This window comes from Coturnix japonica, chromosome 2 (genome assembly GCF_001577835.2).
Source record: "Coturnix japonica isolate 7356 chromosome 2, Coturnix japonica 2.1, whole genome shotgun sequence".
In the NCBI taxonomy this organism is placed as follows: domain Eukaryota; kingdom Metazoa; phylum Chordata; class Aves; order Galliformes; family Phasianidae; genus Coturnix; species Coturnix japonica.
In genome coordinates, this window is record NC_029517.1 from 16,331,847 (window position 1) to 16,359,136 (window position 27,290).

The window sequence follows — 27,290 nt, forward strand, 5'->3', positions numbered from 1 at the left end:
ATAAACTTGCAGACACGTGATGAAAGCTTTAAAAGAAAAAAAGAAAAGGAATCTAGAAAGGCAAACTACAACCACTGCTATATAACAGATTAAAATAAAATTATTCTCAAGTGCTCAGACTTTGGATCATCTGTGCAGCAGATGCAGGAACAGCTCAGGCCTGGCAGGACTTGCAGCAGAAACCTATCCCTACAACAGCATAACGTACCTGAATTTGCATTGGAGGTAAACATTACAGCTGTGTTTCTGCAGCTTGGAACCCCTAACTGTGAGGTACTGTATGATCCCAACTGACTGCACAGTCTGTATTTCTCCACAACAAATTCCAAGAAGTACATGCAAGTGCCGAGACTCCGGTAACCCTCAACTCAGCTGACATCCAGATGAACACTACTCAAATGCGGCTAATTCCACAAGGAGTCACAGCCCCCTCCACTCATTCCCAGAACTCAAATCCAGGTGGCGAGCAGCATCACACAAACGTCAGGACTCTGTTCCAGGCCAGTGTTGCACTTGACTTCATAAACCAACCCATAAAGGAGAACAATACAGAAATGCCAAGAGGAAAAAAAAAAACATCATCTTTAACAAGCTTAAGCAATTTCAACCGAGTACAAACATTTTTTTCCAGATCCAATGACGTGTTTATAATATACATATTCCAGAGGGAAAAATAAAAATAAAAAATCAACACTGTATTTCTTCACTTGCTCTGCTGTAAGCGATCCAAATCCCATGTATGATACAAACTGTGCTTCCCGGAATTCCAAACCACCAAGATCTCCTTGTCTCTCTAAATCAAGTTGCATCCACAAGGACCCATGTAGCGAAAAGCCTGACCACACAAAAGCCAACTATGTAAATGTCAGATGTCTCTGTGCTGCCTGCTATCTCTTTCACATGGACTATTCCAGCTTCCTCATGATAAGCAGAAGGAAGAATAGCCTGTAGTAAAACACACAGCCTATTTCTACCCCTATAAATACCATAATTAAATAATTATTTAAATAAGATTATCATGAAAAACATCTTCAACATAATAGTGTGATGGGGAGAAGAAGTTTATTTCTGAACAGTTGTGCTACATATTCTAAACTTGGCTTCTCTAGGCTCTCTCTGGACAGCAGCACTACCATGTTCTGAAGAACTTATACATATCCATCAGCTCCCCAACCCAGGACCTAAATCCTTTCACATATTACTTCATAAGCACACATCCTCTCACAGACCCTAAAACTATTTTTTTCCTACAGTGACTCGTACCTGCCCAGTTTTTTTATTCAGAAGTTCTAAAGACATTACAAATGCCCCTTTGCAGTGCTCTAGCAGTTGGTGCTGAAATTAGCAAAACTGGAAGCAATTGCCACCTATCTTGAAGGGAGTCAACTTGAGTCAGTTAGATAAGCCAGCTCACTAAGGAAAAACAGGAGCTTTTCAAGCAAAAATAAAAAAAAATTTAAAAAAATTAAAAAAAAAATTTTAAAAAGTTCATATTTATTGTAAAAAAATGCATACTGGAATTATTTCTTACTTCATCTGATTCTTATACACAGTGTATGCGCGATTGTAAGTCAAACAACTAGCAGACATCTCAACATGTCCATTAACAAACCTAAGTTTACCAAAATTGCAGTTTCTCTCACGCACACAGAACTGTGGCTCCAGCAGAGCTGAGACAAGAGAGAGCTTTCAGCCACCACAATCTGCTTTCCAACAAACAGCTGACCATCTAAAACCCAGAATACTGGCAACAACGTCACTATCAAAAACACAGAAGTCAATCAGCCAGGAGGCTTGCACAGCTTACACAGCAGCAACCAGTTCCACTGTCAATCAGTGTGTACCAGGTTAGCTGGGAAAAAAAAAATAAAAAGAGAGAGAAGAAAATGAAGGCAAACATCATAATGACTAAAAGTATACTGGAAACTGATTTCTAATCTGCTGTTAAGCTCTCTAGTGATCCACCTACCTAAATTACACGCTCTTGAGCTAGCCTGCTTCATTCACTTGTTACAGCAAGTCTAACTTTAGTGCAAGCAAATAACACTTGTCTGTTTTGACTGCAGCTTAAAACAATAAGAAATCTTTCTGAGCACATCAGCACGGAAACAGCTGCCTTGAGTTCAAGACTTGGGTCTTCTTAATGATTCAAAATAAGCAGAAGCACATTCAATGTGACACAGTTAATCCGATTCTGGTTTTATTTCTCGACAAAAATGCAAACAGAAAAATTAAGCTTCAACCTCCTATAACAATGACGAAGGGGCCGCTTCTGTAAGTGTGGTACACCTTCTGTGTCTGATAAATGATAATGTTCTGCTTTCCTACCAAAGCCAGATTTTCAGTTCAGTTTTTGCACATTAAGAACTTGACCAAGACAACTCAGAGACAAGCACTGTGTTTGTAATTCACCAACATACATGTAGTTCTTAAAACCTTAACTATTATAAAGCTGTTTTACCCCTACCCCAAACATGGGGTCACTTAAGAACCACTTAATCCTATGCTGTATGACAAATAAGAGGCAATTCTTCTTTTCTTTAAAAAACAAATCAGTAAACAGCTTTTTGAACTGTACAGTACCCAGACACAAAGTGGAAACACAAACTGAATACACAAGGGAGAGAACTCAGTTAAGCTGATTGCTTAACAAGTTCCATCAGCGAAGAAAAGCAGTGTAATGCCCATCAAAGCTATTGTCTTTGGTGAGCTCAATAAACTTATCAGGCAACAGTAAAATAGTGCTTACTTCAGAAGTCAATGCGATTCTCCTTCATACAGTGGGTCAGGAGAAGACAGGAATAACTACACCCTAAATCCTGATGAGAATTTCCTGTCATGACCCAGAAAATCCTTCCTTCCAGCCACCATCTTTTCCCCCCTCTATAATTTTTCTTCTGTTGTCAAACTGAATATATCAAATTCAGCAACATGGGAAAAAAAAAAAAGAAAAGAAAAAAAAAAAACATTCCTCTTAAAACTTCACATTACTGACGATCTTCCCGGGAAAAGAAAAAAAAGAAAATGACCTTTCTTTATAAAGGGTGGTGGTTTTGATTTTCTGTTGACAAATATTTGGAGAGCACATTGATTCCAATCTGTTCTTGCTTCCACCAACAGATCTGCTCTGAAGGAGTAGGAAACACATTCTAGCGCATTAGGAAATGACTAGATGTGAGATGGGACGAAGTAGAGGAACAAGATGTTCAACTCTGCGCCAAAAATTCACACCCTGGGAAGTCTTCCTAACATTTTTATAGCACATTATATTAGAAAAGAAAATACGATACAGCAAGCAGCTCATGTAAACACCCTGCCCCCCACTGATGGAACTAAAAACTCAGTTTCATACTCATTATTTGTCTTTAGCTTTGAAAACTAAAAATAGTTCACACTGTCCCAAGGCAATGAACCATCCCTTGATTTTTATAGAAAGATTTTAAAGAGATAAAAAAAAAAACAACTTTGTCTTTCAAAACATCCTCATTTTAGCTTTTGCTGGAATACGAACAAGTAGTAAGTGATGAGCATGATTCTCTCTTACTGAAAGTACCTGACATCATGGCAGCTTGAGTTAATAACATACAGGTGAAAAACAGAATAGAACTGCATGTAATCACAAAAAAAAGAGGGTTGTAATTGATTTCTTGGTTGGCTTTTTTGCTCAGAAGGATTACCTGAGTCCCCAGTACTTAACACTAATAAATAAATAAGAGGATGAAAGAACACAATTCTTTATTTAGAAGTATTGTATGACAAAAGCCAATTCAAAGTAAGAACTAGATCCTGAAATTTAGAACAATAACCATAAAAGTAATAAGCAGACAAAAACACACAAGACCCCCACCACAGATAAGAAGAAAAGAACCACATGAACAGTTGTTTGAAGAAAAAAAGAACAATTAAAGACTGCTTTAAAAATATATATATTTTTTTGAATAGCAATTAGATGTAACTATGACAGAAAGCAGAGCTATTTTCTACTGTTACTGAGATGGCTGATCAAACATTGCCCACACCACCCTCATAAGCAGCAACATGTAACAAACAAAGCACGTACCACTCTGGCTGCTCTTTCCTGAGATTCACACTTTCTGCAGAACCAAGGTCCAGTGGGTACTTGAACAATCCCATAGCAAGCTGTTTGGAACAAGAGACAACATTTCAGCAAATCTGCAGGATCGCTACAGCACAACGCTACACTTTGTTGTGAATTTCATATGAATACATCTCACATTAATAACCCAAATTCACATCTATGCACCGCACATCAAGTTCTACCACAATGGTACTTGACGTCAAGAACAATCACCTTCCACTTAGATTTATGAAAAAATGCTTGGTTCAATTAATTTTTAAGTAACGTAATAATTCAAAAGCAGCAATACCTTTAACATGCAATATGTTTTGCTGTTTATTCAGCAGCAGAACAGGTAAAATACCTCACAATTACAAGCTTTCATCTGTAGCACAGATTTTTCTTAACAGAAAACCAAAAGCGACTTACAAAGTTTGAGCTTGCCATAACACATTCGTACACTTAGTTACAACCATGTTTTCTTAGACTTTATGAATAACATGACCCATTTTAAGTAGGAGTTCCATAGTAAACTTAACAATGACAAAAAGCTGGCTTTTGTGCCCTGAAAATTCATATGAAGCTTTAAATAGAAACCAATTTGAGCATCATGACTCATGCTTTAACTGTAAGCAGGCTACAGCATAAACCCTTAGGAAAGGGATTTCTCGAGATGTGCACATTTATCTGCCAGACTACTATCAGTATTTTTATAGTACATTGATACAACAATCTGATAAGAAATTCAACAGAAAAAGAGTTTAGTAAGTTGGCGGTGCTGTTTACATCCAAAATGCACAGAGCAACAGTTAGAACTCCTGACAGAACGATGGAATCACTATTTGCTTACAGCACTTACATTCTTCTATCTGCATGGTTTTAATGACTATTAACAACCCATACAGCCAAGAACGTTTCTCAAAAAACACAATCATGAATCTGAACCTTGTGTTTTTAATGCCTCAGTTGCCAGTTAGGATATTTTATTTAAATTTGTAAAAATCTGGGGGAGGAATCACACATTAATAGCTTAAATTAACTAGGAATGTTGAGATCATATTGCTATCTTCTAGTTTGTATCCAAAAACACTGCTAGTTTTGTGCTAGTCCGTATAAACAAGTAACAACAAACTAATGCAACAACAGTATGAAACACAGTTTTCCTTCCACAACACATCTATCCCTTCCACAAGGCACCTTTCCTTCTACAAAGTGTAAATGAAACTATTTCCTATACTGTACATACACTTAGTCATACTAAGATTGTCAGATTTTCAGATACATTATCCAAGCATTGACAGACCAAACTACCCTGCTAACCCTTTTCCACTGTACAAGGAAGTTTTATAACATGAGAGAAAGCATCTTGCTTTAGTTGCATTTGTATTAGCTACAGACAGGACGGGGGGATACTGAATTCCTCTATAAATTCAGCAGGAGACTTCAAACGTGCAATCACACATTTGAATTACCAGAAGGCAGTGCAGAGTAAAAAACTAACTGCAGAACACAACTCAGAGATGGGGCTGCCAACGAGACCTGAAGGCAACACAAGTTGGGCAAAGAGCAAAGGTGAAGTACTTTGTACAAATGTAAAAGTACCTCCAGAATTGGGAATTCTTACATCTGATTTCCAAATGAGAACCACCAGCTTTTACCTTGACAACTACTTTTACTGCAGAAAGACTACAAAAAGAACATTTAGAATCAACATGTTTCTTCTACCATCTTCACACAACGCATCAAATTAAAAACAGAAAACACTACCAATACATCAAAACAAACTGTTCTCCTTTTCTTACTACCCCTACAACAGCATCTGGATTCAGAAGCAGGACACCGCGTGCTTCCTTCCGTATTCAAATTCAGGTTTGGATCTGAACTTAAAGAAGTGTAGCATGTACCTGACTTAATTCCCTTTCTCTGAGGAATACTTCCTAAACCAGACCTTTCTTGTTACCTTTTCAGCTACATGAGTACTGGCAGCACACAACCCCTGCTATCATCAGATTTGCTCACTGAAATCATTAGTGAGACTAAATCTAAAGGAAGATGCTAACCATAATACAATAGTAGTAGGTGGTCCAGATATGACTTCTTAAACTATTCATGTTCTGCTGTTCTTTTTCATCATCCTAAGTTTCCACAAAAACAATTCATTTACCAGTTAACCTTATTCAGCTCTTAAAACAACACAAATCTAATTCAAAACTTGGCTGTTTTCACAGATGCCGTCAGCTCCTTTCTGCCTGAACTCCAGCATCAAGAATAACTGAATTCTTCTGCACGTCTCCTTCAATTATTACTGCTATTTGAGAACACATACACACAACAAACAGCTACGTCATCTTATTTTAAGACCAAGCAGTGGAGATGTGTTAATAGTATTTTCACACATACCAGGTATTCAGACTAGTAAACTGGACTGAGAATGTTACCTCTCCTCCCATTTATTTACCATCCAGGAGTCAGAGAACCTACCATGGATTTCACGTGACTGCTTGGGAGTTTACAGCGAAAAACTACAACTTTATTCCTTAGTTCTGTCACACATAAAGCAAAAGTGATTGTGACTTCCTTTCTTACAATGTAAGCAGCAGAACTCAGTCCCTGTGCTCTCAGCATTTGGGTCAGCCCGCTGACAAAAATGATACACAGAACACGCCAGCTCCTGTGCTGAGCTGGAAAGCAACCAACCGGTCTTACTAATCCAAACAAATCCTGCACCGGCTGCTGTGACCGGCATCCTCCTGCTGCACAACCACAACAGGAAGTCTCTCCCTGCCTACCAGGAGACCTCAGCCAAACGACATTCAGGGAAAGGCAGGCAGGAGCAGAAATCACATGACAGCTGAGCTGTCCCTACACGCTGCTGCCTCCCAGTCCCAAACCCTGCTCAGCTACTGGCTGGCAATTTATCTAACTTGGGCAAGGCAGAGACAACAGGAATCGAGAAGAGGAAGAGACAAAGCAACAACTACCAGGACAGAGGCTAGGACAGAACTCTGCAAAAATAAAATAACGATAATAACAAAGACAGGAGTTTTCAGTAGTCATCAGACTGCAGTAGGTGAGGCTGTCAGCAGGGTGCAAAGGACTGGGAAGCACGAGCACTGCGAGGTCCGAGGGAGAAGGGACGAAAACTGGGAAGGGCTGTTCCTTGTCTGTACCAGTCATAACACAGGGAGTCACAGCGTAGGAAGTCTCACGTGAGGGAAAAGACAGACGGCGAGGCGCGGGATGACAGGCCGGGTCACACTCGGGCCTGCGGGCAGGGAAACGGCTCCGCGGGTGTCACGGGAGGCAGACGAGGGCGGGGGACGGCCGGGATCGCGGACACGAGCCCGAGTGACGGGGATCACGGGAAGAGGTTGCGGCCCCCACCCACTCACCTTGATGCACTGCGACATTGCAGCCGTGCCCGTCGCAGTAGACGAGCGGGTTCTCGGCCCAGCCCCTCTCGTCGGAGCACACGCAGCAGCCGCCGATCATCTCCTTCATGCTAGTGGAGAACTCGCCCTCCAGTGACACCGGCAGCAGCAGCGGCTCGCTAGAGACCATCTAAGGGTTAAACACACCGCCGTCAGCGCCGCACACGCACACACGCGCTTCGCCCCTGCCCGTCCGCCCTCAGTCGCTCCGACGCCGCCGCCGCCACCAGCGCCGCCACGGCGACGATTCGTGGCCCATGGCCGCGTGCCGAGCTCCGCTCCTCGCCCCCCCGCCCGACCCGTCGGCCGGGTGCGTCGTTCAGCGCGGGGCGGCCCGGCGGCGGCCGGCGGAGCGGAGCGGGGCGGCGCGCAGCGGGCGGCGGGCAGAGCGGGCCGCGCGCAGGCGCACTGCGCGCCCCCGCGGGGCAGGCCCGGGCCCGGTCCGCCTCGCGATGGTTCGGAGCCGCCCAGGGAACGTGCGCGGGGCCGAGCGCGCGCCCCACACCCCCACCCCCAGCTCGGCCCCGACCGCCGCGCAGAGAGAGCGTGCGCGAGCGTCAGGGCCCCGCCGGGCCCGCCCGCCCCTCGCTTCGCCTCGCCCGGCCGCCACCTGAGCGAGGGCCCGGCCCGGCCCGGCCCGGCCGAGCGGCCGAGCGGCCCCGCACCCACCTCGGAGCGCTGCCACTCCGCCTCCGCCGGGCGCGCCATGCCGATGCCGCCGGGCGGGCCCCGGCCCCGCGCTCCCCGCGCCGCGGCCCGTTGCCGGGGCTGCCGGGGCTGCCGGGGCTGCTGGCGGGCCGGGCCGCGCCGAGCCGCCTCCCCGCGTAGCCCAGGCGAGCGCTGGCCGGGCGCCGCGCTGCCCCCCTCCCCTCGCGGCGCGGGGGCGGGGAGGTGGCAGACATGCGCCCCGCTCCCACCGCCATGTCGCCGCTCGTGCCCCCTTCAGGGGACTGACGGAGTCGCCCCCGCCGCTCCCTCCTCCCGCCCCGCACACGCGGTTTTTACCGTCCCGTTCGTTCGCCCCGGGACCGGCTCGTTACCGCTCCCGACTCTCCGGGCTCTGCCTCCGGCCCCTCCGCTGCGCACGCGGCAGCCGCGCGCTCCCGCCGCCCTCGCGCCGTTCCGTTCCGTTCCGTTCCGTTCCGCTGTGCGCTCCGAGGAGCGGCGCCCAGCCGCTGTGCTGCGGGAAGGGCAGGCAGCACGCGGGGAAACGCGGGCTGCACAGCGCCGAGCCCGGAGCTGAGCGATCCCTGCGGGAGGATGCGTGGGATGGATCGATTTGGGGCCGGCGGGCATCGCTTTGGGAAATGTTTTTATTTATTTATTCCGAGGGGGTGGTTTTTTTTAATCATTTTATTTAAGTAAAATTCTTCTATTGTATTGAAATTAAAATTGAAAATTAACATTAAAAAATCGCAAAGCTGGTTGAGCAGAAACAGCTCATGCTGAGAACGGCCCTGAGCTCCAGGCAGGTCCCAGAGCTGCTGGCAGGGCTCTGGAGCACAGAAATGCACGCAACCCTGCCCGGTCCGCCCTCACCCACCCCAGGGCCGCTATATATTTATTTAATTTCTGTATTAGCGTTGGGCCCAGAAGCCCCCACTGCTTTACCTCTGTTGTGCTAAAAGGCAGACACGTGGAATTTGTGCTTTTTGTGACAGTTTTGCAAGGCCGGCTCAGTCGATTCGGTATCTGCACAAATCACTGCTAAATTGTGTGCACTGCTGGACGCGTGGCTACCTGGACCTACACATATATATGTGTTTTATACATTGGTAACTAACGTGTGTGGGAGCAGGAGGAAGGGATCTGGGTAAGGATGTGCCCAGCTCCACCCCCAGAGCCGCAGTGCAGGCAGGACAGCTCGGGTCACGCTCTTTTCTCTCCCTGAAAGTTTTAAGTGAAATTAGATAAATAGAGGAAGAATGGAGGGCAAAGGCAACGGGAGTGATGGAGGCAGCTTCCTCCGTGAAGGCCCAGCCCAGTGCAATTAGCGCAGCCATTTGGGACACGCTGTAACGTTGCTCTGTAAATGCATGCTCCGATATCCCTGAGTTTAGACATTTTTAACACACAGGGAAAAAAAAAACAAAAAAACAGCGAAGGGAGGAGGATGGTGGGATGTGGAACCTTTCAGCTGGAGTAAAATACTGCAGTCAGTGCTCCCAAAAAAGCCACCCCACACAAAACCAGCCCATCTTAGCAGGAAAGAACACACATTTGAACTCGGAACTATTTGTATGATAAAACGTGCAACGCCAGTTTTATTACTTTTAAGGCTTGTAATAAAATATATGCTGAAAATTGCAGGTGGGAGCAATTACTGGGTGAGGAAATAAAGCACCCAACAGCCCCCGGTGTTTTTAAAAAGGCAAATGATTTGAAGGTAGATGCACCTCCTGGCCCTTCCTTGTTCGTGTCAAGAAAATGACGTCTAATTTAAAAAGCATTCCCAATGATTCTGTTAACCCTGACAAGGGGGAAAAAAAAAACACGGTACAGCAGCAAATCTGTCCTTTATTTCCCTGACAGGTAAATTAAAATAAATATTCTTTGGAAAGGAAAACATACAAAGTATATTTTAATTTGTTGGATGAATGTATACAGACAGTGAAGCTTGTAGAGCAACAAACGGTTGTACATTTTTTATCGCTGCTTTTGGGGTGTTTTTTTGTCTTTTTATTATTAATTGTGATGGTTTTCCTGCAGCTTCCTCTTTGAACAGCAACACGTGCAGCTCCTGGTAGTGCTGAGTTTGGGGCTGTTTTTGACGTTAGTGACTCTGAAACCCCATTTCTGGCTTTATAAAAATGCATCGCTAAAGCAAGAAATGAATTCCTTTGCAACAACTTGATGAACGCCGCACCGAGGAATTGAGAATAAATCCACCAGAACCCCCCCTGCATCGTCCTCAGATAGAAATATTTTACTCTGAGAGTGTTTGAACACCAGCTTAGCGGTGAACAGCTTAAAACTTTGCTTTAGTCCAAATTCAGCCAAATCGAATACACTGAAAAACTTCATCGAGGATTCGTTGTGTTTTTTTGTGGCTTTCTGATCAGTTCTTTCTATAGAGGGAATGTAAATGAACGGAAAGAAACTCCACGACTCCCAGCTTATGGTGCTGCGTAATATTTGATGGGGAAATTTTGATAACCTCTGAATAGTTGCGTAAAACAATTGTTTAGAGGAGACCTTTGAAATGCAAAATAGGAAAAGAAATGCGTTACCACTAAATAAATACTGCAACCGCTAAGCCCATAACAGCTACGGAATCAGAAGGTAAAATCTTGTAGCCTATATGTTGTTATGATTGTAGTATTTAATAAGCGCTGACACCACACAGAAGGCCAATTTTCTGTTTGAAAAAAAGAACCCTGTCCTTCTTACAGTGATATATAAGAGATTAAAATAATTAGAGGGGAATATAATTCAGGGAGTAAGAATGAATAATTTCATTGTTAATCTAAATGCGAGGAGAAAAGCCTGTTCTCTTAAAAGGAACCTACAGAATCTAACAGCTGGACAAGTTTGGTTCTAACAAACATACAACAGGCTGATACGTATCCATATTTTTTTTAGATCTTTTTTGAGTAGAACTAATGCGTAAGTGAATGAAAATTACCCTTCCCACATGGAAAGCATTTTAAAAGGTAGGAAAACGTTAACACACAGCACTGCGTGGCACTTCAGCTTCGTTAGCAAAAATAAAGAGATATTCACCTTAAATTTTTTAGTACCCATTAATCACTTCCCACAACAATGCTGGGATCTGCAGACTTGCTTTAAATTTCGCTGCTTTTTCTCTACAGAGCGTACAATCACTGTAACTTCAGTGAATAAAACAAAGCATTGAACAAGCACAAGTCTTTCCTTCGCACAGGCACATCATTGGTTGGATGTAAGCATCAGAGGAGTCCTCCATGAGTAACAGAAAAAGCAGAGGTTTTACATACAACGTGTGCTGTATTGGAAAACATCAGAGTTGGAATTGCCGAGTGGGAAAACTCACTTTACAGCTAATTCTTTAAAGCAAATTTCTCATCGCCATTTTTAGTCCATTTTCAACTCGTGACTTTGTTGGGAAAGCTTTGATCTTTACCTCTGTACAGAAGGACACACACTACACAGCGAGCGGATGCAACCGAGACCAGTAACTCGGAGGTTCTCAATATATACAATAATACTTCCCCTGTTTATCTCTTTAAAATAGATTGATGCTCGTCTGCCTTTTGTTTCTGCGGGTTTAAATCATTAACGGTCTTTGTGGAAATACATCCTAATCGTGGGTCCTTGCTTCATTTCTGGGAAGGCAGCAGCAAAATGGTCACTCCACACAAAGCAGAATGCGACTCCTGCGTGCTGACCTTTGCACGTAGCATGTTCTAAATGGCAGCCCGCCTCGGACCCAACAAATTATTTCTGCCCATGTTCAGTTAGGATGGATACGGCATGTCCACAACCCACAGTGAAGCGTCAATGCATCTTTATATGCTTACTCTTAAATTATACCAAGAAAGTAAAGTTTCCTTTCTGTGCTTTAATGTAATCATCAAATCTGTGTGTAACACCTACCCAAATGCAAGTTGCTGAGTAATTGGAAAGCTCTAACACTTAAGATGCAGTGACTTCACCGTGGGCAGCTTGCACACATGACACAGGTACAGGTAGCAGCACCAGGGGTCACGCTGATGCATCTCCTGGACACCGCGCCCCTCCACATCTCAAGCTATTTTCTTTTGTGTGGGTGGAATGAGAAATTTCATAATTCCTCAGAGCAGAAAGGAAGGGGGAAGAATCCCACCAACTATTGTATTCATTTTCTTGGTTTTAAATGCATTATCACCTTTGGAGACTTTGGTGAATTCCACTTAGCAAGCAGCCATGGGTAGCCGTGGTGGTTTTCAAGTGCTGCTTCTGTTACTGGTGTTGGCATTTAAATGTTAATTTCCCACCGAGGTTTACAGTAAACACCAAACAAGGGATTTCCTTTGAGCGAACCATCTCAAACCAAAACTCTAAAGGAAAAGATACATGGGATATTTTTAAGCAGTGATCACTTCCTCGTGAAAGACTTAACATTCCCTCAGTGATAGAAGCTAAAAGATTTACACGTGACAGTTAATTTATAATTCTCTACATTAAAAAGACATTTAAACGTTAACCACGTTTTTATGTGAGTCAAGTCAAAGCAATGACAACTACAGTATGATACAAAAGAACCTGAAATAAACTTCCAGCAAAACCACATTGAATATTAACGTCATGATAAGCCCCAAAAAGCTGCATTAGTAAACTCTGGAATTTAGATTATATGCAACTTAAACATAACACGGGGCTTTTCTTTAAAGCGTACATCACTGCAAAGTTTGGATTTGGGGGACGCATGTATTAATTGATTGCATTTTTATTCAATACATTTTCATAGCATCATGCCAAAACCCAGCCTCGCTTTGCTTTTCCTGCACAGGAATACCTCAGCGTGGGATTTGCCAAATTAACATTCCATATAAATTAACAGCCTTTCCTCATGTTTGTGGTGTTACGACGAGCAGCGTGATACTGTATCATGTCACTGCTCACGTGTATTTGATTTCAATTTAGGAACTGTATCTGCGCTACCCGCCGTCTAGGAGAAATGACGTGCCGGATTTCCCATCAAATATCTTAAATACAGACCGATTTTAGGTGGATTCGTACAAACAAAACACATATCTAATATGAGCGTGGGAAAGGAAAAGCTGGTTTGGTATATGCTAAAGCAAAGTGGAGTAAATCAACCGCATCCATGGGCCGTATCAGCAGCACTGCTCTGCTTTTCCCAGTACCATTTGGACACAACAATGTTACTTTTTTATTTAAAGTGTTTTCTTCTCAACAAGGGGCCACCACTTCCCAATCGCAAAAACACGCCCCAGAATATGTTAATTAATTGTATTGTGTCTCTGAAAGAAAAGGGGTTGCCAAATGCAATAAAAAAAAAAAAAAAAAAAAAAAAAAAAGTCTTTTGATCAGAGAGCTCCGTTCCCACTGGTTACCATCTCATTTCAATTCCCCACATACGTACGTGGAAGAAATATATCTATGTAGGTTGTGACCATGAGGAACTGGCTCAGAACGAAAGGCTGCCGTGGCCACGCTGGGATCCGGGGGCAGCCTCACGTTGCTGGAGGACGGAGGGTGGGAGCCTCGGCCCGAGATTTGTCACCCTTACGTGGGCACTGCAGAGTGGGGACCGTGGGTCGGTTTTATACCGTGCTACTCCCCCATTAAACATAACAACGGTGCTTCTTTCCAATAGATAAATAAATAAACTCCTACGTGAAACACATCAACGCGTTCCACACAAATACAAAACAGAGAGCAACAAAGAATGGCAACGTTCAGTCTCTCCCTATTTATATATATATATATTTTTTTTTTTCCATCTTCCCTTTCCATCAGACGGCTTTTAAATAGCGATATATTCTTTTAGCAACTACGAGAGCATTAAATAAATGTCTTTCTGAATGAGGCTTCCTAAATTTGCAGTTACCTTTTGAAAATGGCCAAACGGCAATTAACAGTGAACGCATCTCCGGAACACTCAGCAGGAGAGGGAAAAACCTGAACAAATAAAAGCTTTTTTTCTCCTCGATTTTAAACTTATTGCTTTTAGATGCTGCCGTGGTGGGGCATCTCCTATTAAATATTTCCAGCCTCCTCAACTTCCCACTAACAGAAATGCATTTTCCCATCCGAACTACAGTGGGCTTTGATTTGGAGGAGTCCCACAAAGGAGCGGAGCTCACAAAGAGCGAAAGAGGAGTCCGGGGCTGTTATCTCACACAATGCCCGCGAGCAGCAACTTCCCGGGGGGGCGGGGGGACTCACTGCTGAATTATTTGCAACGGTGATATCCATTAATATCATCCTTTAACTTCTTTTCCTCCTGACTCGCGAGGCTGCAAAATCATCATTTGGTGCCGATACGTTAAAAAAGAGAAAAACAGGAGACTAACTCCAATCCTCCCAACGCATTTCCACCCGCTGCCAACTAACTCGCTAAAAACCATCGCCGTTCTCCTACAAAAGGCTCCCTTACCAAAATCTCACTCCCTGGCAGCCATTCCCCCCTCGCTAAAGGAAGCTCTTTCCGTGTCAATGCTCTTCACGAGCCAACGTGCGGGGGCACATTTGTGCCGCAGCAGAGCGGGCACTTGTTGGAAGCAGCCTCAGCATCGGGGCAGGCAGCTCTGCGACATGCGGACACATGGGGAAGTTGTGCTCGGAACGGCGGAGCAAAACTGGTTAATTCCTGATTATTTTTAGGGGAAGGAAAGGGAAAAAAAAAATAAAGAACATAAAAATAAATTTAAAAAAAAAAAAAGAAATGTTTTTCCTAAAAAACACTTTTTTTGTTGTTTTGCTTTGTTTTTAAGGCCAACATACAACAACCGCTTGAAAAACGAGAAGAGCGAAAAAAATCCAGCCTCGTGGTGCTTGTACGGAACGGGACAAGATTAATCTCCGTTTTTATAAACAGACCATTACGACGAGTTCCTTCCGAACTTCTCTGGCTACGTTTACGATTTCAGTCGCTGAGCTCGGAGCGGTTCCTGTCCGTCGGTGCGAGCAGAGCTGCCCGCCATCCGCCCACACACAGCTGTTATTTACGCACGAGCGGGGTTTTACCTTCGCAGTAACAGCGCGGTGCGGCCCCACAGGAGCACGTTGCTCCCGCCCCGGAGCCGCCGCTCTGTTGGCTGCGGGCCGCGCGCCGGGAGTCGCTCCGGTCTCCTCGGGCCGCACGAACAATGGGAGCGATCACAGAGGGCCCCGGCCGCTTCCTCGGGGCCCGGCCCCGCTCGCTTCCCGCCCGGCTCCTCCGTCCTCTTCCCGCCGCCCCGGGACGCCCGGCTCCCCTCGGAGCTCCGTCGGCTCCGGCCGTGCCGCCCGGGGCACCGCGGTGTTATCGTCCGGGCTACTCACCCTCACGCTCTATCGCCCTCAGCGCAAAGCGTGCCGCAGGGCGAGCGGGACGGCCGGGCTGGCTGTGGGCCAGCCGCGCTCCATCCTATCCCGGGCTCGGCGAGGCGGCCTATGGGAGCCGCGCGGCCCCGCTCGCCGCCCCGACCTCCTCCCGCCCCGCGCGCCGTGAGCGCGGCCCCACCTGGGCTGCAGTGCGCGCCGCTTCCCTTCAGGGGACGGTGCTGCGCTCGGAGGCCGCCCGGCATTGTTCTGCTCTGACCCCGGGTCCCCGCGCCGGGAGAGCGGCCGAGGAGCCGGGAGGGACGGGCGGGAGGGTGGAGGGCGAGAGAGGCCGCTCTGCAGCCCCCCCCCCCCCCCCGCGGCTCTCGGTCCCCTCGGGGGATCCCTTTGAGCCCCGCTCCGCTCGGTGCCGCAGGCCCCATCCTCCTACTCCTCACACACGGACGTTCCCTCGGGGTGGCGGTGGCATCGCCCCGCTCCCCGCTGGCCCCGGCCGGGTTCGCGGCGCTCCCACGTCACGCCCGGGAGCGAAGTGTGGCCACACAGCGGGACACGGCGACGGGCCGGACGGGGCGAGCGGAGCCTCGTACAGCGCCGAGCGGAGCCGCGGCTCCATTGCAATAACTGCCCGGCGTTGGGGTTTAACTTCCAACTGTTTACATTGGCGGGACTCGCTCGGCGTCACGTGTGACTTCCTTCAGGCCACCGCGGAGCGCTGCAGCCCCGGAGCGGAGCCGTCACGTTGCGGTGCCGTCACGTTGCGGTGCAGCCCAGCTCGGCTCAGCCCGAGCTCTCGGCCTTTGTGCCGCTCCCGGCCCCCTCCCCTCTCCTTCCCTTCCCTCTCGTCTTCCTGCTGCTCGGAGCCGGCAGCCCCCAGCTTTTCCTCTCACGCCGCCGTTCGAACTGGCGCGTTCCCTCCCCGCCCCCACGGCCCGTCCCGGGGCGCTGCCCGTCATCGGCCGGGGCCGGGGGGGGGGGGGAGCTGGGGGGGGGGGGCGTTCCGGGAGGCTCGAGCGCGGCACGAGCTGGGCCGTGGCGGGGCATTGTGGGTAGGCGAGCTGTGTTCCGGCGCCTCTTCCTCTCCCAAGGGCCGCAGTGCCGGGCCGCGCTCCGTGTTGTTGTGCCGTGCCGGTTGTTGGTTTCTTGTTGTTTTTATTCCCCCAAAGGCCGGGCAGAGCCCGCTCTGAGTTCCCCGCACATCCCGGTGCCTTCCCAGTGCCCCGCCCCCCCCCCCTTCCACCCCCAAACCTCGCTTTAATCTGATTACGGTGGGATCTGCTGATACCGTGAATATTTGAGATGATCTCGGGCTCTCGGGGTTCCGTGCTCCCGTTCCCATCCCTCAGCGGCATCCCCTGGGCAGCTGCAAAATGAACGCGGAGGTGCCTCCCAACCCCCCCGGTGCGGCCGTTCTATTTCCTAGGGCCGAGCACGGGGTAAATAAATAAGGAATGACGGGGGGTTGGGGGAAAGGATGCAGGAAGAGGGGGCTTTTCTTTGCTAGCGCTTGATTGGAATCGAAGCACTTTAGGGCTGTAAACATTCTGTATTTATCCAGCACACACACATCAGCGGGCGTTGTTTTATCACCGTCGTAATGACGGTGTCTTTTGGGGTGAGTGATGGCAGCGATAAGGGACGCGCCCGGTGCGCGGCAGTGGGAGATCGCAGCCCGTCCGTCCCCACGACCCGAATTGAGTGGGGCGACATCGCTGATTTGGGGCTGCCCAGAACCTCGGGTTCCCTCCGCTTTAGGGTGAGACGAGGGTTGGGGACGCAGATCCCCGGCACAGAAATTCCGAGCGATCACCTCCGTGCGGGACGGGCCCCCGCTTCCCAGCGCTCGGTGCCGTACCTTTACCTAATTAAAAATGCAAACTTTTGGGAGCCTTTCCGAACAAAGCCGCTCCAAATCCCCTTTACGTCCAAGGATTTGCAAATTTATAAAGGCTGCATTGAATTCAGCGTGGGTCAAGGGGCAAAAAAAGGGTAGGAGGTCACCGCGTTTTGATTATGGGTCAGTAAACAACATGGCATGGAGTATGCGGCCACAAACTCCTGCGGAAAGTGTCCTAAAGCTGCGGGAGCGCCGGGCTCGGGCAGAGCCTCAACCCGCCGTGATTGTGAATCGCACCGAATTCTCACGTGCGGGGGATGCCCCGGCCCCCTCCGACCATCACAACTTGCACGGCGCTCCGCAGAACTGCACGGCGCTGCTTTGTTTGCAAAGGGGGAAAAGGAGGAAGGAAAAAAATAAGAAAAGAAAGGGAGCCCTGCGACTCCTGGCCACGGCGGTGCGATGATTTTTGTTCAGGCCGATATTCGGCATTTCTTTGTCCTACGTATTTAGGAGATTTAGTCGAACGTTCGCGTTTGTTGTCACAGCGGAATTTACGGCGATTTTTAAGTCCTACAGTCACATTTGGCTGACTTTAAAATAGCAGAAGGATCCCATTATACTGTTCTTTGACCCCATTATATTTACGTTCCCGGCCCTTTGTGATAGCCCCTGGCTGCTCGCTGCTCCTCCCCGAGCTCGGTGCTCACGGCGGGCTCTGGGAGCGGGGATCAGAGGAGTTCCCCTTCGGAGCGTTTATTTCTGCCCAAGTCGTGAAAGCAAATGGTTTATTTACGCCTCGTCAATACCTGAAGACGCGGCCAGGCACTTAAGAAACAATCATTAATTATGATAATTCTCGAATAGGGCGGCAATTCCTGGGTGGAAACGCAGACGGGCCTCTCGGGCTGCCCTGAAGGTTCCCGAAGCGTTCTCCCATCGGCACAGCAGCCGGTGGGCATCGCTGCTGCATTTCCCACTGAGCGCTCCGCGGTGTGTGTGCGCTGCGGGGGGAAGAGGTCAGGAGGAATTGCGACGGTATTTAAACATCAGCGTTCTGTGAAAATAAATCAAACCGTCGCATAAAGGCGAATTTTCAGCGCGACGCGTATTTTTTACCCGCAACGCCGTGGCGAAGCACTTCCCTGCGAGCTTGTGGATTTGAACACGAGTTTACCAAAATGAAAGCGTGCGATTTATAGAAAACGGGAATAGGTCTGCAGCGGGGTACCACCGAGATTCTTTTTCTCTTTATTTTCTAATGAGGTTTCTACTCCGGGCAGACGGCTCCGGGGCTGGAACACCGCTCGGTGGAGAGTGCAGATCGCGCATTGCACGCTGCTCAGCGTGAAAAGGAGCGCGGCTGATTGATGGTGTGTGTGTGTGTGTGTGTGCCCGGACACACCACCCCGGAGCCTTGTGTGTGTGTGTGTGTGTGTGTGTGTGTGTGTGCTCGGCCCGAGAAGGCACCTCCGCGTCCTCCTCCGAGGAAACGTGGGACAGACAGCGGCCTTTGGTCGTGGGCATCTGTGATCGCGGGCAGGGTGACACCGTCCGTAAAATTAACAAAGGAACTCCCTGGCGTCTGGGAGCCCCGCACACACAGCCGGGTCTGCACACACACGGATGTGGACACACGGACACACGGACGTACACGCGGGCTCCGGGCGAGCCAGAGATCCCACAACTTTTCACGTAATTGACACCAGACACCCTTAATTGTTCATTTTAATTCTTTTGGCTGCCGTTCACGTTACCGATCCCAGCCGCAAACGGCGGTCGCTATCGATCCCGATCCCCCTTGTGCCTGCAAACCCATCCGGAAGCCCCCGGCCCTTCGTGTGCTCGCGCGAGGGGCCCGGGGCCCTTTCTCGGGGTCTCCCGGCGGGGCCGGGGCCGAGCCCGGATGCTCCCCGAGCAGGGGGAGCGCCGGGCCGGGTCGAGCCTGGGCCGCACCGCCGCAGGGAGAGGAGGGCTGCGGAGAGCGGGCACAGGCGTGAGGGGTGAAGGAGTGCGGGGCTGGGTGCGGGTGTGGGTACGGGAGGACGTTTCCTAGGAGTTCTGCCGCCTTCCTCCCCTTCCACACGGGGCTCCGGCTCCAGCCAGCGGCCGTGGCCGTACCTTTCAGAACGCGAAGGGTGTGCAGACAGCCGCCGCTGCTTCCCGGCGTTTGGTAGAGGCGGAATTACACCAACAGAAATCACGCATTTTGGAAATAACAGCCGGGCTGTCACCGCAGGGTGTGTGTGCCTCTGTGTGTCCCCGCGGGGATTTCAGCGGGGACCGAACCGCCCAGCTCCGGGCAGATAAAGGACCTCGGGGCTCATCGCGTTTTGTTGGTGGTGGTGTGTGTGTGTGGTTTGTTTGTTTTTATTATTATTATTTTTTTTTTTTTTTTTTTTTGTAACGTCTTCTGAGCTCTCTCGGAGTTCACTGCTCCCTCACTGTTGACTCCATCGCCTTAACCTTAAAGCAGGGGGAGGAGAGCAGCGGGAGGGGGTGGGGGTGTTGGCAGCATATAAGTACATCAGGAGGAATTTTTAAACGCCCGTATTGTCTCTCCCTCTACAAACACCACGAGGGTTTCCGTCCCACGCGGTCAGCGCGTTCCCCCGCGACTCCGCCGCCGCCCCCGGGTCCCTCCCGGCCGGGGCACAGCGCGGAGCCGGGGGCAGAGCCGCGGGCGGGGGGAGCGGCGGAGGCGTTCATTGTTCGGCCGCGGTGGGGCCGCGCGGCGCGGGATGCGCCCCGGAGCCTCTCCCGTTCGGGGGCCGCGATCTAATCGGCTCTAGCTCTGGTTTCCTGGATGGGAAAGCTGCCCTTAGATTTCAAAGGGAAGAAGTAGACATCGCGGGCCGGGCACACATGGATTAAGTTGAACGGCGGCGATTACATCTGCGCTGAGAGCAACAGTAGTTCGAGGCTGACTTCAAACCTCAGCCCGTGACTCGGAGGCTCTCTGCCATAGACTTCCTCAATTTCCGGATGCACTGCTCGAAATTCCCGACTCGCTCTCGAATTCCTGCGGCACGGGGGGATCGCGTGCTTCCCCCTCGCCGAGCCTTTTTTGGGGGGATGCTGCCCTTTATTTTGGCTGTACCTGACGAGGTAACGCGACCTCCGCGCACCGTATCGCCAGCCCATGGAGTGGATATTGACAGTCGGGATTGAAGCTTTTTTTTTTTTTTTTGCTTTTTTTTTTTCTCTCTCTTTTTTTTTTTTTTTCCCCTTTCCCTCGCCAAGCCCCAGCACTCCGGGATGTGTCATTCCCCTCGCGGATACGTGTGACTCCGGGCCACACGGCCGTGCCCGCAGCTGAGAACACACCGCGAGCATCACTTGGACGTGACACGGAGCGGCGTGTGGCGGGGCAGCGAGTCCGGAACCATCGCTCCTCGCACTACAGTAATTCCGCATTCCCAAGAAGAGGTTAAACCTTCACGTTGATGTTAAGGGGCTGCTCCCATGGAACACCGCACGGCCGCGGAGGTGCCGCCCCGGCCCGGTCATGCCCAGCTCGGGGCAGCCTCTCCGTAGCCCCTCGCAGCCCCGCTCACGGTGTTGTTACGTAGAGCCCTGGAAGCACCTGGGGTATTCCGCCTTCTCCTTCCTCCGCTGGAAGCAATCGGCTCACAGCAATCCCGACGAGGGCTCCGGGACCGTAGCACAACGCAGCTCGCCATCCGGCACGGTTAACCGGGGGAAGCGTGCGCCTTTCTGCCTTCTCTATGCTTTGTTACGGGGCTGACGGCGGCCCGCGTCCTCCTCCCCCTCACGCAATATTCGAACCGCGGCTCCGAGCTCTCGGGCAGCGAGGGGCGCGGGCGGCAAAATAGCCCCGGCTGCACAGAGCGAATTGAGCAGGAGAGGAAAATCGGAGCGGCCCGCACATGTAAGTATTCCTCGCTCCGAGCCTTGAAGTTGGGAGCGCCGGGCCCGGGGCGCGGAGCCGCACAATGAGCGGCGAACGCCGCTGCCGAACAGCCGCGCTCGCGGAGGATCTCCCACCGCCGTGCTCACACTTCCGTCCCTCACACTCAGGGCGTGCACAAAAGAGCAACGTTGGTCCGAAATAGAATAAAAAAATACACGAAACGCTACGAAAAAGCACCGAAATCCTTCGTGCGGAGCGAGCGAGGAGCGAGCCGGAGAGGTCGGAGCGTGCTGGAGCCCGGATTGTTTAATAGAAAGATTTATCTGCGAACTGTATTATTTACTTTGGGAGGGGAGGCGGCGGTATGAGGGTATGCTAATTAGCGGGAGATTTTTGGGGGGAAGGGGTGGAATATCAATTTTTATTGCATCACCTGTCAGGAGTGTCCAATCAGCGTTGGCTTTAGGGGAATTAATTGATGAAGGTGTCTCCGGACGAGCTCACTTCACTCTGTCATTTTATTTGTAGCTAAAGCAGCGGCGGGAATAGCAGCTGCATTGCTTTTCTCTTCCTCCCTTCACATTCCATTATCATAGTTTCCAATGGAAAAGCAGGGAATGAAAGGGAACAGGTACTGATCTGCGGCAGCAACTTAGAGAAACACTTTGGCAAAGCAGATTTTGAAGATTACATATCGATTGTAGCCTCACGGTGGTGCTTTTTGGTTGCTTTTGTTGCTTTTTTCTTTTTTAACTTATTTTTATTTTTGCTATTTTATCTAAAGTTTGGCACTTCACCCACCAGGAATAGCAGCAGCCTTTGTTGCGCTCTGTTAGCAGGATGCCTTGAGACAAATACAGCATCTGGCCGAGGATTGTGTGTGTGTGGCTTTTTCTTTTTTTTTTTCTCTTTTTTTTTCCTTTTTTTTTTTTTTTCTTTTTTTTTTTTTTTTTTTTTTCCCCCTTCTCTCTCTCTCTCCGCAAATGCCGGGAATGATTTAATTCGCGAAATGGGAGACCTGAAGTCGGGGTTTGAAGAGGTGGATGGCGTGCGGCTCGGCTACCTCATCATTAAAGGAAAGCAAATGTTTGCACTCTCCCAGGTTTTCACCGACCTGCTCAAAAACATCCCGCGGACCACCGTGCACAAGCGAATGGATCATTTGAAAGTCAAAAAGCACCACTGCGACCTGGAGGAGTTGAGGAAACTCAAAGCCATCAACTCCATCGCGTTCCACGCCGCCAAATGCACGCTCATCTCCAGAGAGGACGTGGAAGCGCTCTACACCTCCTGCAAAACCGAGCGGGTCCTCAGGACAAAGCGGCGGAAGCTCGGCCGGGCCCTGGCGGCTCCGAGCTGCGGCCGGAGCGGGCGCCCGCCGACCCCTTCCGCGGCTTCTGGAAGGAGAACAAACTTTGGCTGGGTTTGAATGACTGCTCCCCGGCCGCTGCTGCCAATCAGGCGAAAGCTCTGCGGCCGGGGGCCGCGCCCGCTGCCGGCCTCCATCTACCTCACCTTTTTAGTAAATAACTGGCCACGCTACCGGAGCTGGCCCGGGCGCCCCGCAAACCCCCGGCGGCTATGAAACGGCCGCGGGCGGCTGCGCTCCCCTCCGCGCCCCGCCGCCCTCCCGCGCCCGCCCCCCGCGCCGCCGCTCACGGGTCGGCTCGGCCCCCGGCCGCCGGGCCCCCGCCCCATGCCCCTGCCCATGCCGCTGCCAGCCGCCGCCGACACGGGGCCGCCGCCGCCGCCGCCGCTGCCGCCGCCGCAGCCGCCGCCGTCGCCGCCGCGCTGGGCCCCCCCCGGCGGCCCCTGGCCCTGGCGCGGCCCTGTCGGCCCCGCGGCTCCCCGCGGCTCCCTCTGCCGCTGCCGCGCGGCTTCGGGCCGCCGCCTTCGTCCGCCTTCGCCGAGAGCGGCAGCAGCGACTCGGAGTCCAGCTGCTGCTCCGGCCGCGCCGCGCACGACTCGGACTGCGGCTCCAGCCCGTCCAGCTCCAGCGAGGGCAGCTCGGAGGAGGAGGACGAGGAGGAGGAGGACGAGGAGGGCAGCGGCGGCTCGGACTCCAGCGAGGGCAGCTCGGAGGAGGAGGAGGAAGAGGAGGAGGAGGAGGAGGAGGAGGAAGAGGAGGAGGAGGAGGAGGACAGCACCTCGGACTCCGACTCCAGCTCGGTCTCCAGCCAGGTCTCGGTGCAGAGCATCCGCTTCAGGCGCACTAGTTTCTGCAGCCCGCCCGCCGTGGTGCACGCCAACTTCTTGTACCATCTGGCCGCCGCCGCCGCCCCCCGGCCCCCGGCCCCGGCCCCGACGGATCCCGGCGGGCCTCCCGCCCTCCGCCGCGCCGCGGGCTGCGTGAAGCCGGAGCTGCCCGAGGAGTGGGGCCGGCCCGGCTGGGGCCCGGCGCTGCGCTGCCCCGGCGGCCCCGGGAGCTGCTTCGCGGAGATAAGGGAGCGGAGGGCGGCCGAGATCACATTCCCACACTCTGAATTTCCCAATAACGCCAAGAGTACTGACCTAACAATTAACTGCGTTGCAAAGGGGGCCTCTTCACCTAGCCCAAAGACAAACAATGCATTTCCACAACAAAGAATACTCAGAGAGGCAAGGAAATGCCTTCCAGCAACTACTACACACTGTGCAGATAACAATACAATAGCTGCTAGGATCTTAAATAATGATTCTTCATCAGCGGCTGCGAATTCCGAGAAAGATTCCCAAATCCCTCATTGTATTGAATTTGCCACGGATTTGCCCTCGTTACGGACCGACCCCGCGGAGGACGCCGCCTCTCCGGGGGCTGCGGAGCCGCGGAGCGCCGAGCCGGAGGCCGACGAGCTGCCCTTCCCGCACCGCGTCCGCATCAAAACCGAGGAGGAGGCGAGCGGCAAGGACGGGCCCGACCCTCCGCCCCACGAGCTGCGGTGTGAGTGCAATGATCCCGAGGAGGAGCGTCGCGGCGTGACGGAGGGCAGCGAGCGGGACGCTTTAGGAACGGCCAAGGAGGATTCCGCATGCACTGAGAAAGAAACCACTTCCTTCCCCCCGCTGACTCAGAGTCAGGGCCTCTCATGCACTTTAGGTACTCCAAAACCTGAGGATGGGGAGTATAAATTTGGAGCGAGGGTGAGAAAGAACTACAGGACGCTGGTTCTGGGCAAGCGGCCCGCGCTGCAGCCTCCTCCACTCAAACCAAATCTGAAATCGGCGCGGAGCCCGCGGCCCGCAGGTAAAGCCGAGCCCGAAGGAACACTGGACGATCTCACGGCCAACAATAGGCGCAGAAGGGTAGCCGGCAATGTAGCATCAGCGGTGAAAAGGCCGTTTAATTTCATGGCAAATTTTCCCTGTCCACCGTCGCTAATTATTGGCCACGACGGGGATTTGTTGCCAGCTTACTCCTTAAGCACCACTAAGGACTCGCAAGCACCTCACAGGGCCCATCCCGTGTGGAAATGGCAGCTGGGCGGCTCTGCAATACCTCTCCCACCTAGCCACAAATTCAGGAAATTTAATTAATAAAATACTTTGGAAAATCTTTGCTGGAACCACCTCTCGGTCCGTGCGCTGCGTGAGCTCGGCAGGAAGGTTCATGCGGCCCTTAACGCCGCGCAGCGCTCGCTGCTGGGATCCGTCGTGTCGTTTGTGAAGACAGAACCCGGATTACCGTTTTCTTTCCTCGTCCCGACAGTGGTTTTGCTTTGGTTTGGTTGGGTCTTTTTTTTTGTTTTCCTTTTGTTTTTTGTTTTTGTTTTTTCCTGTTACATTTGGGTATTTTTTTGTTACATTCCACAGAGTACTTCAGGCAAAGACTCAACTCAACTCAGTTAACGCCGGTAGAGCTGGAACACTTTACTGTTTGAATGCTAATAATGCACCAGTACCTCAATTCAACTGCTGCAAATAAATGTCAAAAGGTTGAATAATAAATACTAGAATGAGCCATTAAATTTATGCACTAGATTTCGAACATGGCAGTCTAACTGTTAATTCAGTTAAAGTTTGTGAAGTGCCACGGCCTCACAGGAGGGTTGGCCGCACCTCGGCGCTCGGAGCGGGGCGGTGCGATGCCCTGGGCCCACAGCGCTGCGCTCAGCCCCTGGGGAAGGCGGGGGCAGAGAGCGGCTCGAAATGGGGGATTGCAGCGAGGGGAAAGGGCGTCCTTTCTCTCGTACGGCCCCTCGTTGCGATTGGAAGCCTTTTTGTTTCACCCAGAGGTCTTAAATAAGGTTACTGTTACCCGCTCACGTCGTGCCGAAGCTGAGCTCCGAACGTGCCCCTGCAAACTCGCACGGCGCTCAGAGCCCTGCCCGGCCCGAGGCGATTTATGGGCAACCCCGAGCGGGCCGCAGGAAATAGCGAAGCAGTAAATGCGGCTCAGAGAGAGCGGAGCGAGGGGCCAGGAGTGGGAACAGCGCAGCAAACGCGATCCCCTCGCTGCTCGTGGCTCTCCGGCCCTGAACTCGGGCTCTGCCGCCTCGGTGTCCTCAGCCCCGAACCCCGGCGCTGTCGGTTTTTGTTTCCAGGCCGTCCTCTCTATGTAGCAGAAACGTTTCTACCGCACGTGACAATCAGAGGCGATTATCTCTATTTGCACTTAATATCGAAATAGTGGAGCGGGCGGGGGCGAGGGCCTCGCCTCGGAGAGACATGCCGGTATAATATATTGTGATGATGGAAGCGGTAAATCAAAATGATGGAAAATTTGCACTGTTGAAAAGCATGCTTTAGCTTTATTTTCAATTAAAAACACTGTTTAAAAATTCCTGATTCCCTACACTTTGAATTATTGCAGTTTATCCACGCTTTCCCCTCCGTTTGGGAGCTCCCCCGCTTGGATTCCGAGGAAATACGCTTCAAGAGGTTCACTGTTTCTCTCCCTGCCCCCAAAGCCCCTCCAAAAGAAAGGGAAAAAAATCAAATAAAAAGAAAGGAAAAAAAAGAGAGAGAAAAAAGAAAGGAAGGCCGACACGCAGCAGCCGGGCCCGGGGCCGAGGGCTGCGGATGGGCCCCGGTGTGGGGGGACGGGAGCAGCTCCGAACGCGGCCCAAAAGTTTGCGGCCCCGGGAAGGCCGAGTGCTGCATCAGCGGGGTTTCATCTGAAGGACTGCTGCTTTCTTTCTTTGGCCTGGCTCTTTATTTATACTAGATCATTCCTAAATTAAATGTTAAGGATTCCACTCATCGATCAATCTCGGGAGGATAATTTATCGTAAATCAAAGAAAAGGAAAAAGAAAAAAAAAAAAGAAAAAAAAAAAAGGAAAACAAAGCCACAACGTGATGTTTACCGTGTGACTCAAAGTCAACATTCTGCCGGCGATCCGCTGCCGCTCTCGGCTGTTTCATCCCTGCCTTTGTGGTGCCCCCCGCAGCCCTCGTGGCTCCGCGCACGCCGCCGCCCGCAGCTCCGCGCTATCCCCGCTCCCTCCTTTTCCCCCATTGTAAAGCCCCGCTCTAGAAATACCTGCACCAAATATAGTTAAAGAGAGTAAACAATCGCCCTTCCGAGGGGGTTACCCTTCCCCCGCACTCTCACATCACTTAGAGCTGCCAATTGCAAAAGGTACTCTGCATATTTAACCGCGCTGCTGAAATTACGATGGTCGTGAAAAATCGGCTCTCAGGGTGGCTGGGGGTCGAGTGTTTAACTCGCGTGCGTTTGGGGCCGAGCAGACTGCGGCCCTATTTCCAGAGAGTTGTGAATATGGTCAGGGCGCACCGCCCCGGGAAGCCCCGGCTCCGCTCTGCCTGACAGAGGTCTTCCCTGCACCGAAAAAAAAGGAAAAGGTGGTGGGGGTGGGGGTGGAAATCAAATTGAAAAGCTGCGGAGATGTAATATGCAAACTGGAAGCCTAAAATTTTGCCGTGTCAATTAAACAACGTATCGCTTTCAGAGGAACTCCGTCCCCTGACCCTGTTTACTTCCAATTACGCTGTGCTGATGTGGCTGGGAATTGTAAATTGCAGAGGTGCCTTTTCGGGTTCCTGAAATAATCCGGGGGGGGGGGGGAGGGTAGGGGAGAAGGGGGAAGGGAGAGAGACACACACTGATCCCAAACAGGCCCTGCAGGGCCGGGGACGTATGGCGCCTGGCCAGGGTGCAG

General features: G+C 50.9%; 2 protein-coding genes across 6 annotated transcripts in view; one reads left to right on the top strand and one right to left on the bottom strand.

Annotated features, from left to right (window-relative positions):
• MLLT10 (MLLT10 histone lysine methyltransferase DOT1L cofactor) overlaps positions 1–8,647 on the bottom strand; it is a 107,326-nt gene extending 98,679 nt beyond the window's left edge. For 2 of the 5 annotated variants that reach the window (XM_015853309.2, XM_015853306.2), the window contains exons 1-3: positions 8,515–8,647; positions 7,471–7,639; positions 4,061–4,140 (exon numbers count right to left, since the gene is read on the bottom strand). In XM_015853309.2, the coding sequence (XP_015708795.2) occupies positions 4,061–4,140; positions 7,471–7,639 (249 nt within the window). In that variant the 5' untranslated portion in view covers positions 8,515–8,647. Of the gene's footprint in view, positions 1–4,060; positions 4,141–7,470; positions 7,640–8,178; positions 8,222–8,514 lie in introns of those variants that run through there. The other 3 variants (XM_015853308.2, XM_015853310.2, XM_015853311.1) reach the window with 3 other exon arrangements.
• A 10,650-nt stretch (positions 8,648–19,297) lies between these two features.
• On the top strand, positions 19,298–27,085 carry SKIDA1 (SKI/DACH domain containing 1). The gene is given in 3 exon segments (XM_032443206.1): positions 19,298–22,546; positions 22,549–22,720; positions 22,913–27,085. Coding segments are annotated over 3 exon segments (2,310 nt in total). The 5' UTR covers positions 19,298–22,200; the 3' UTR covers positions 24,705–27,085.
• Positions 27,086–27,290: the final 205 nt, after the last annotated feature.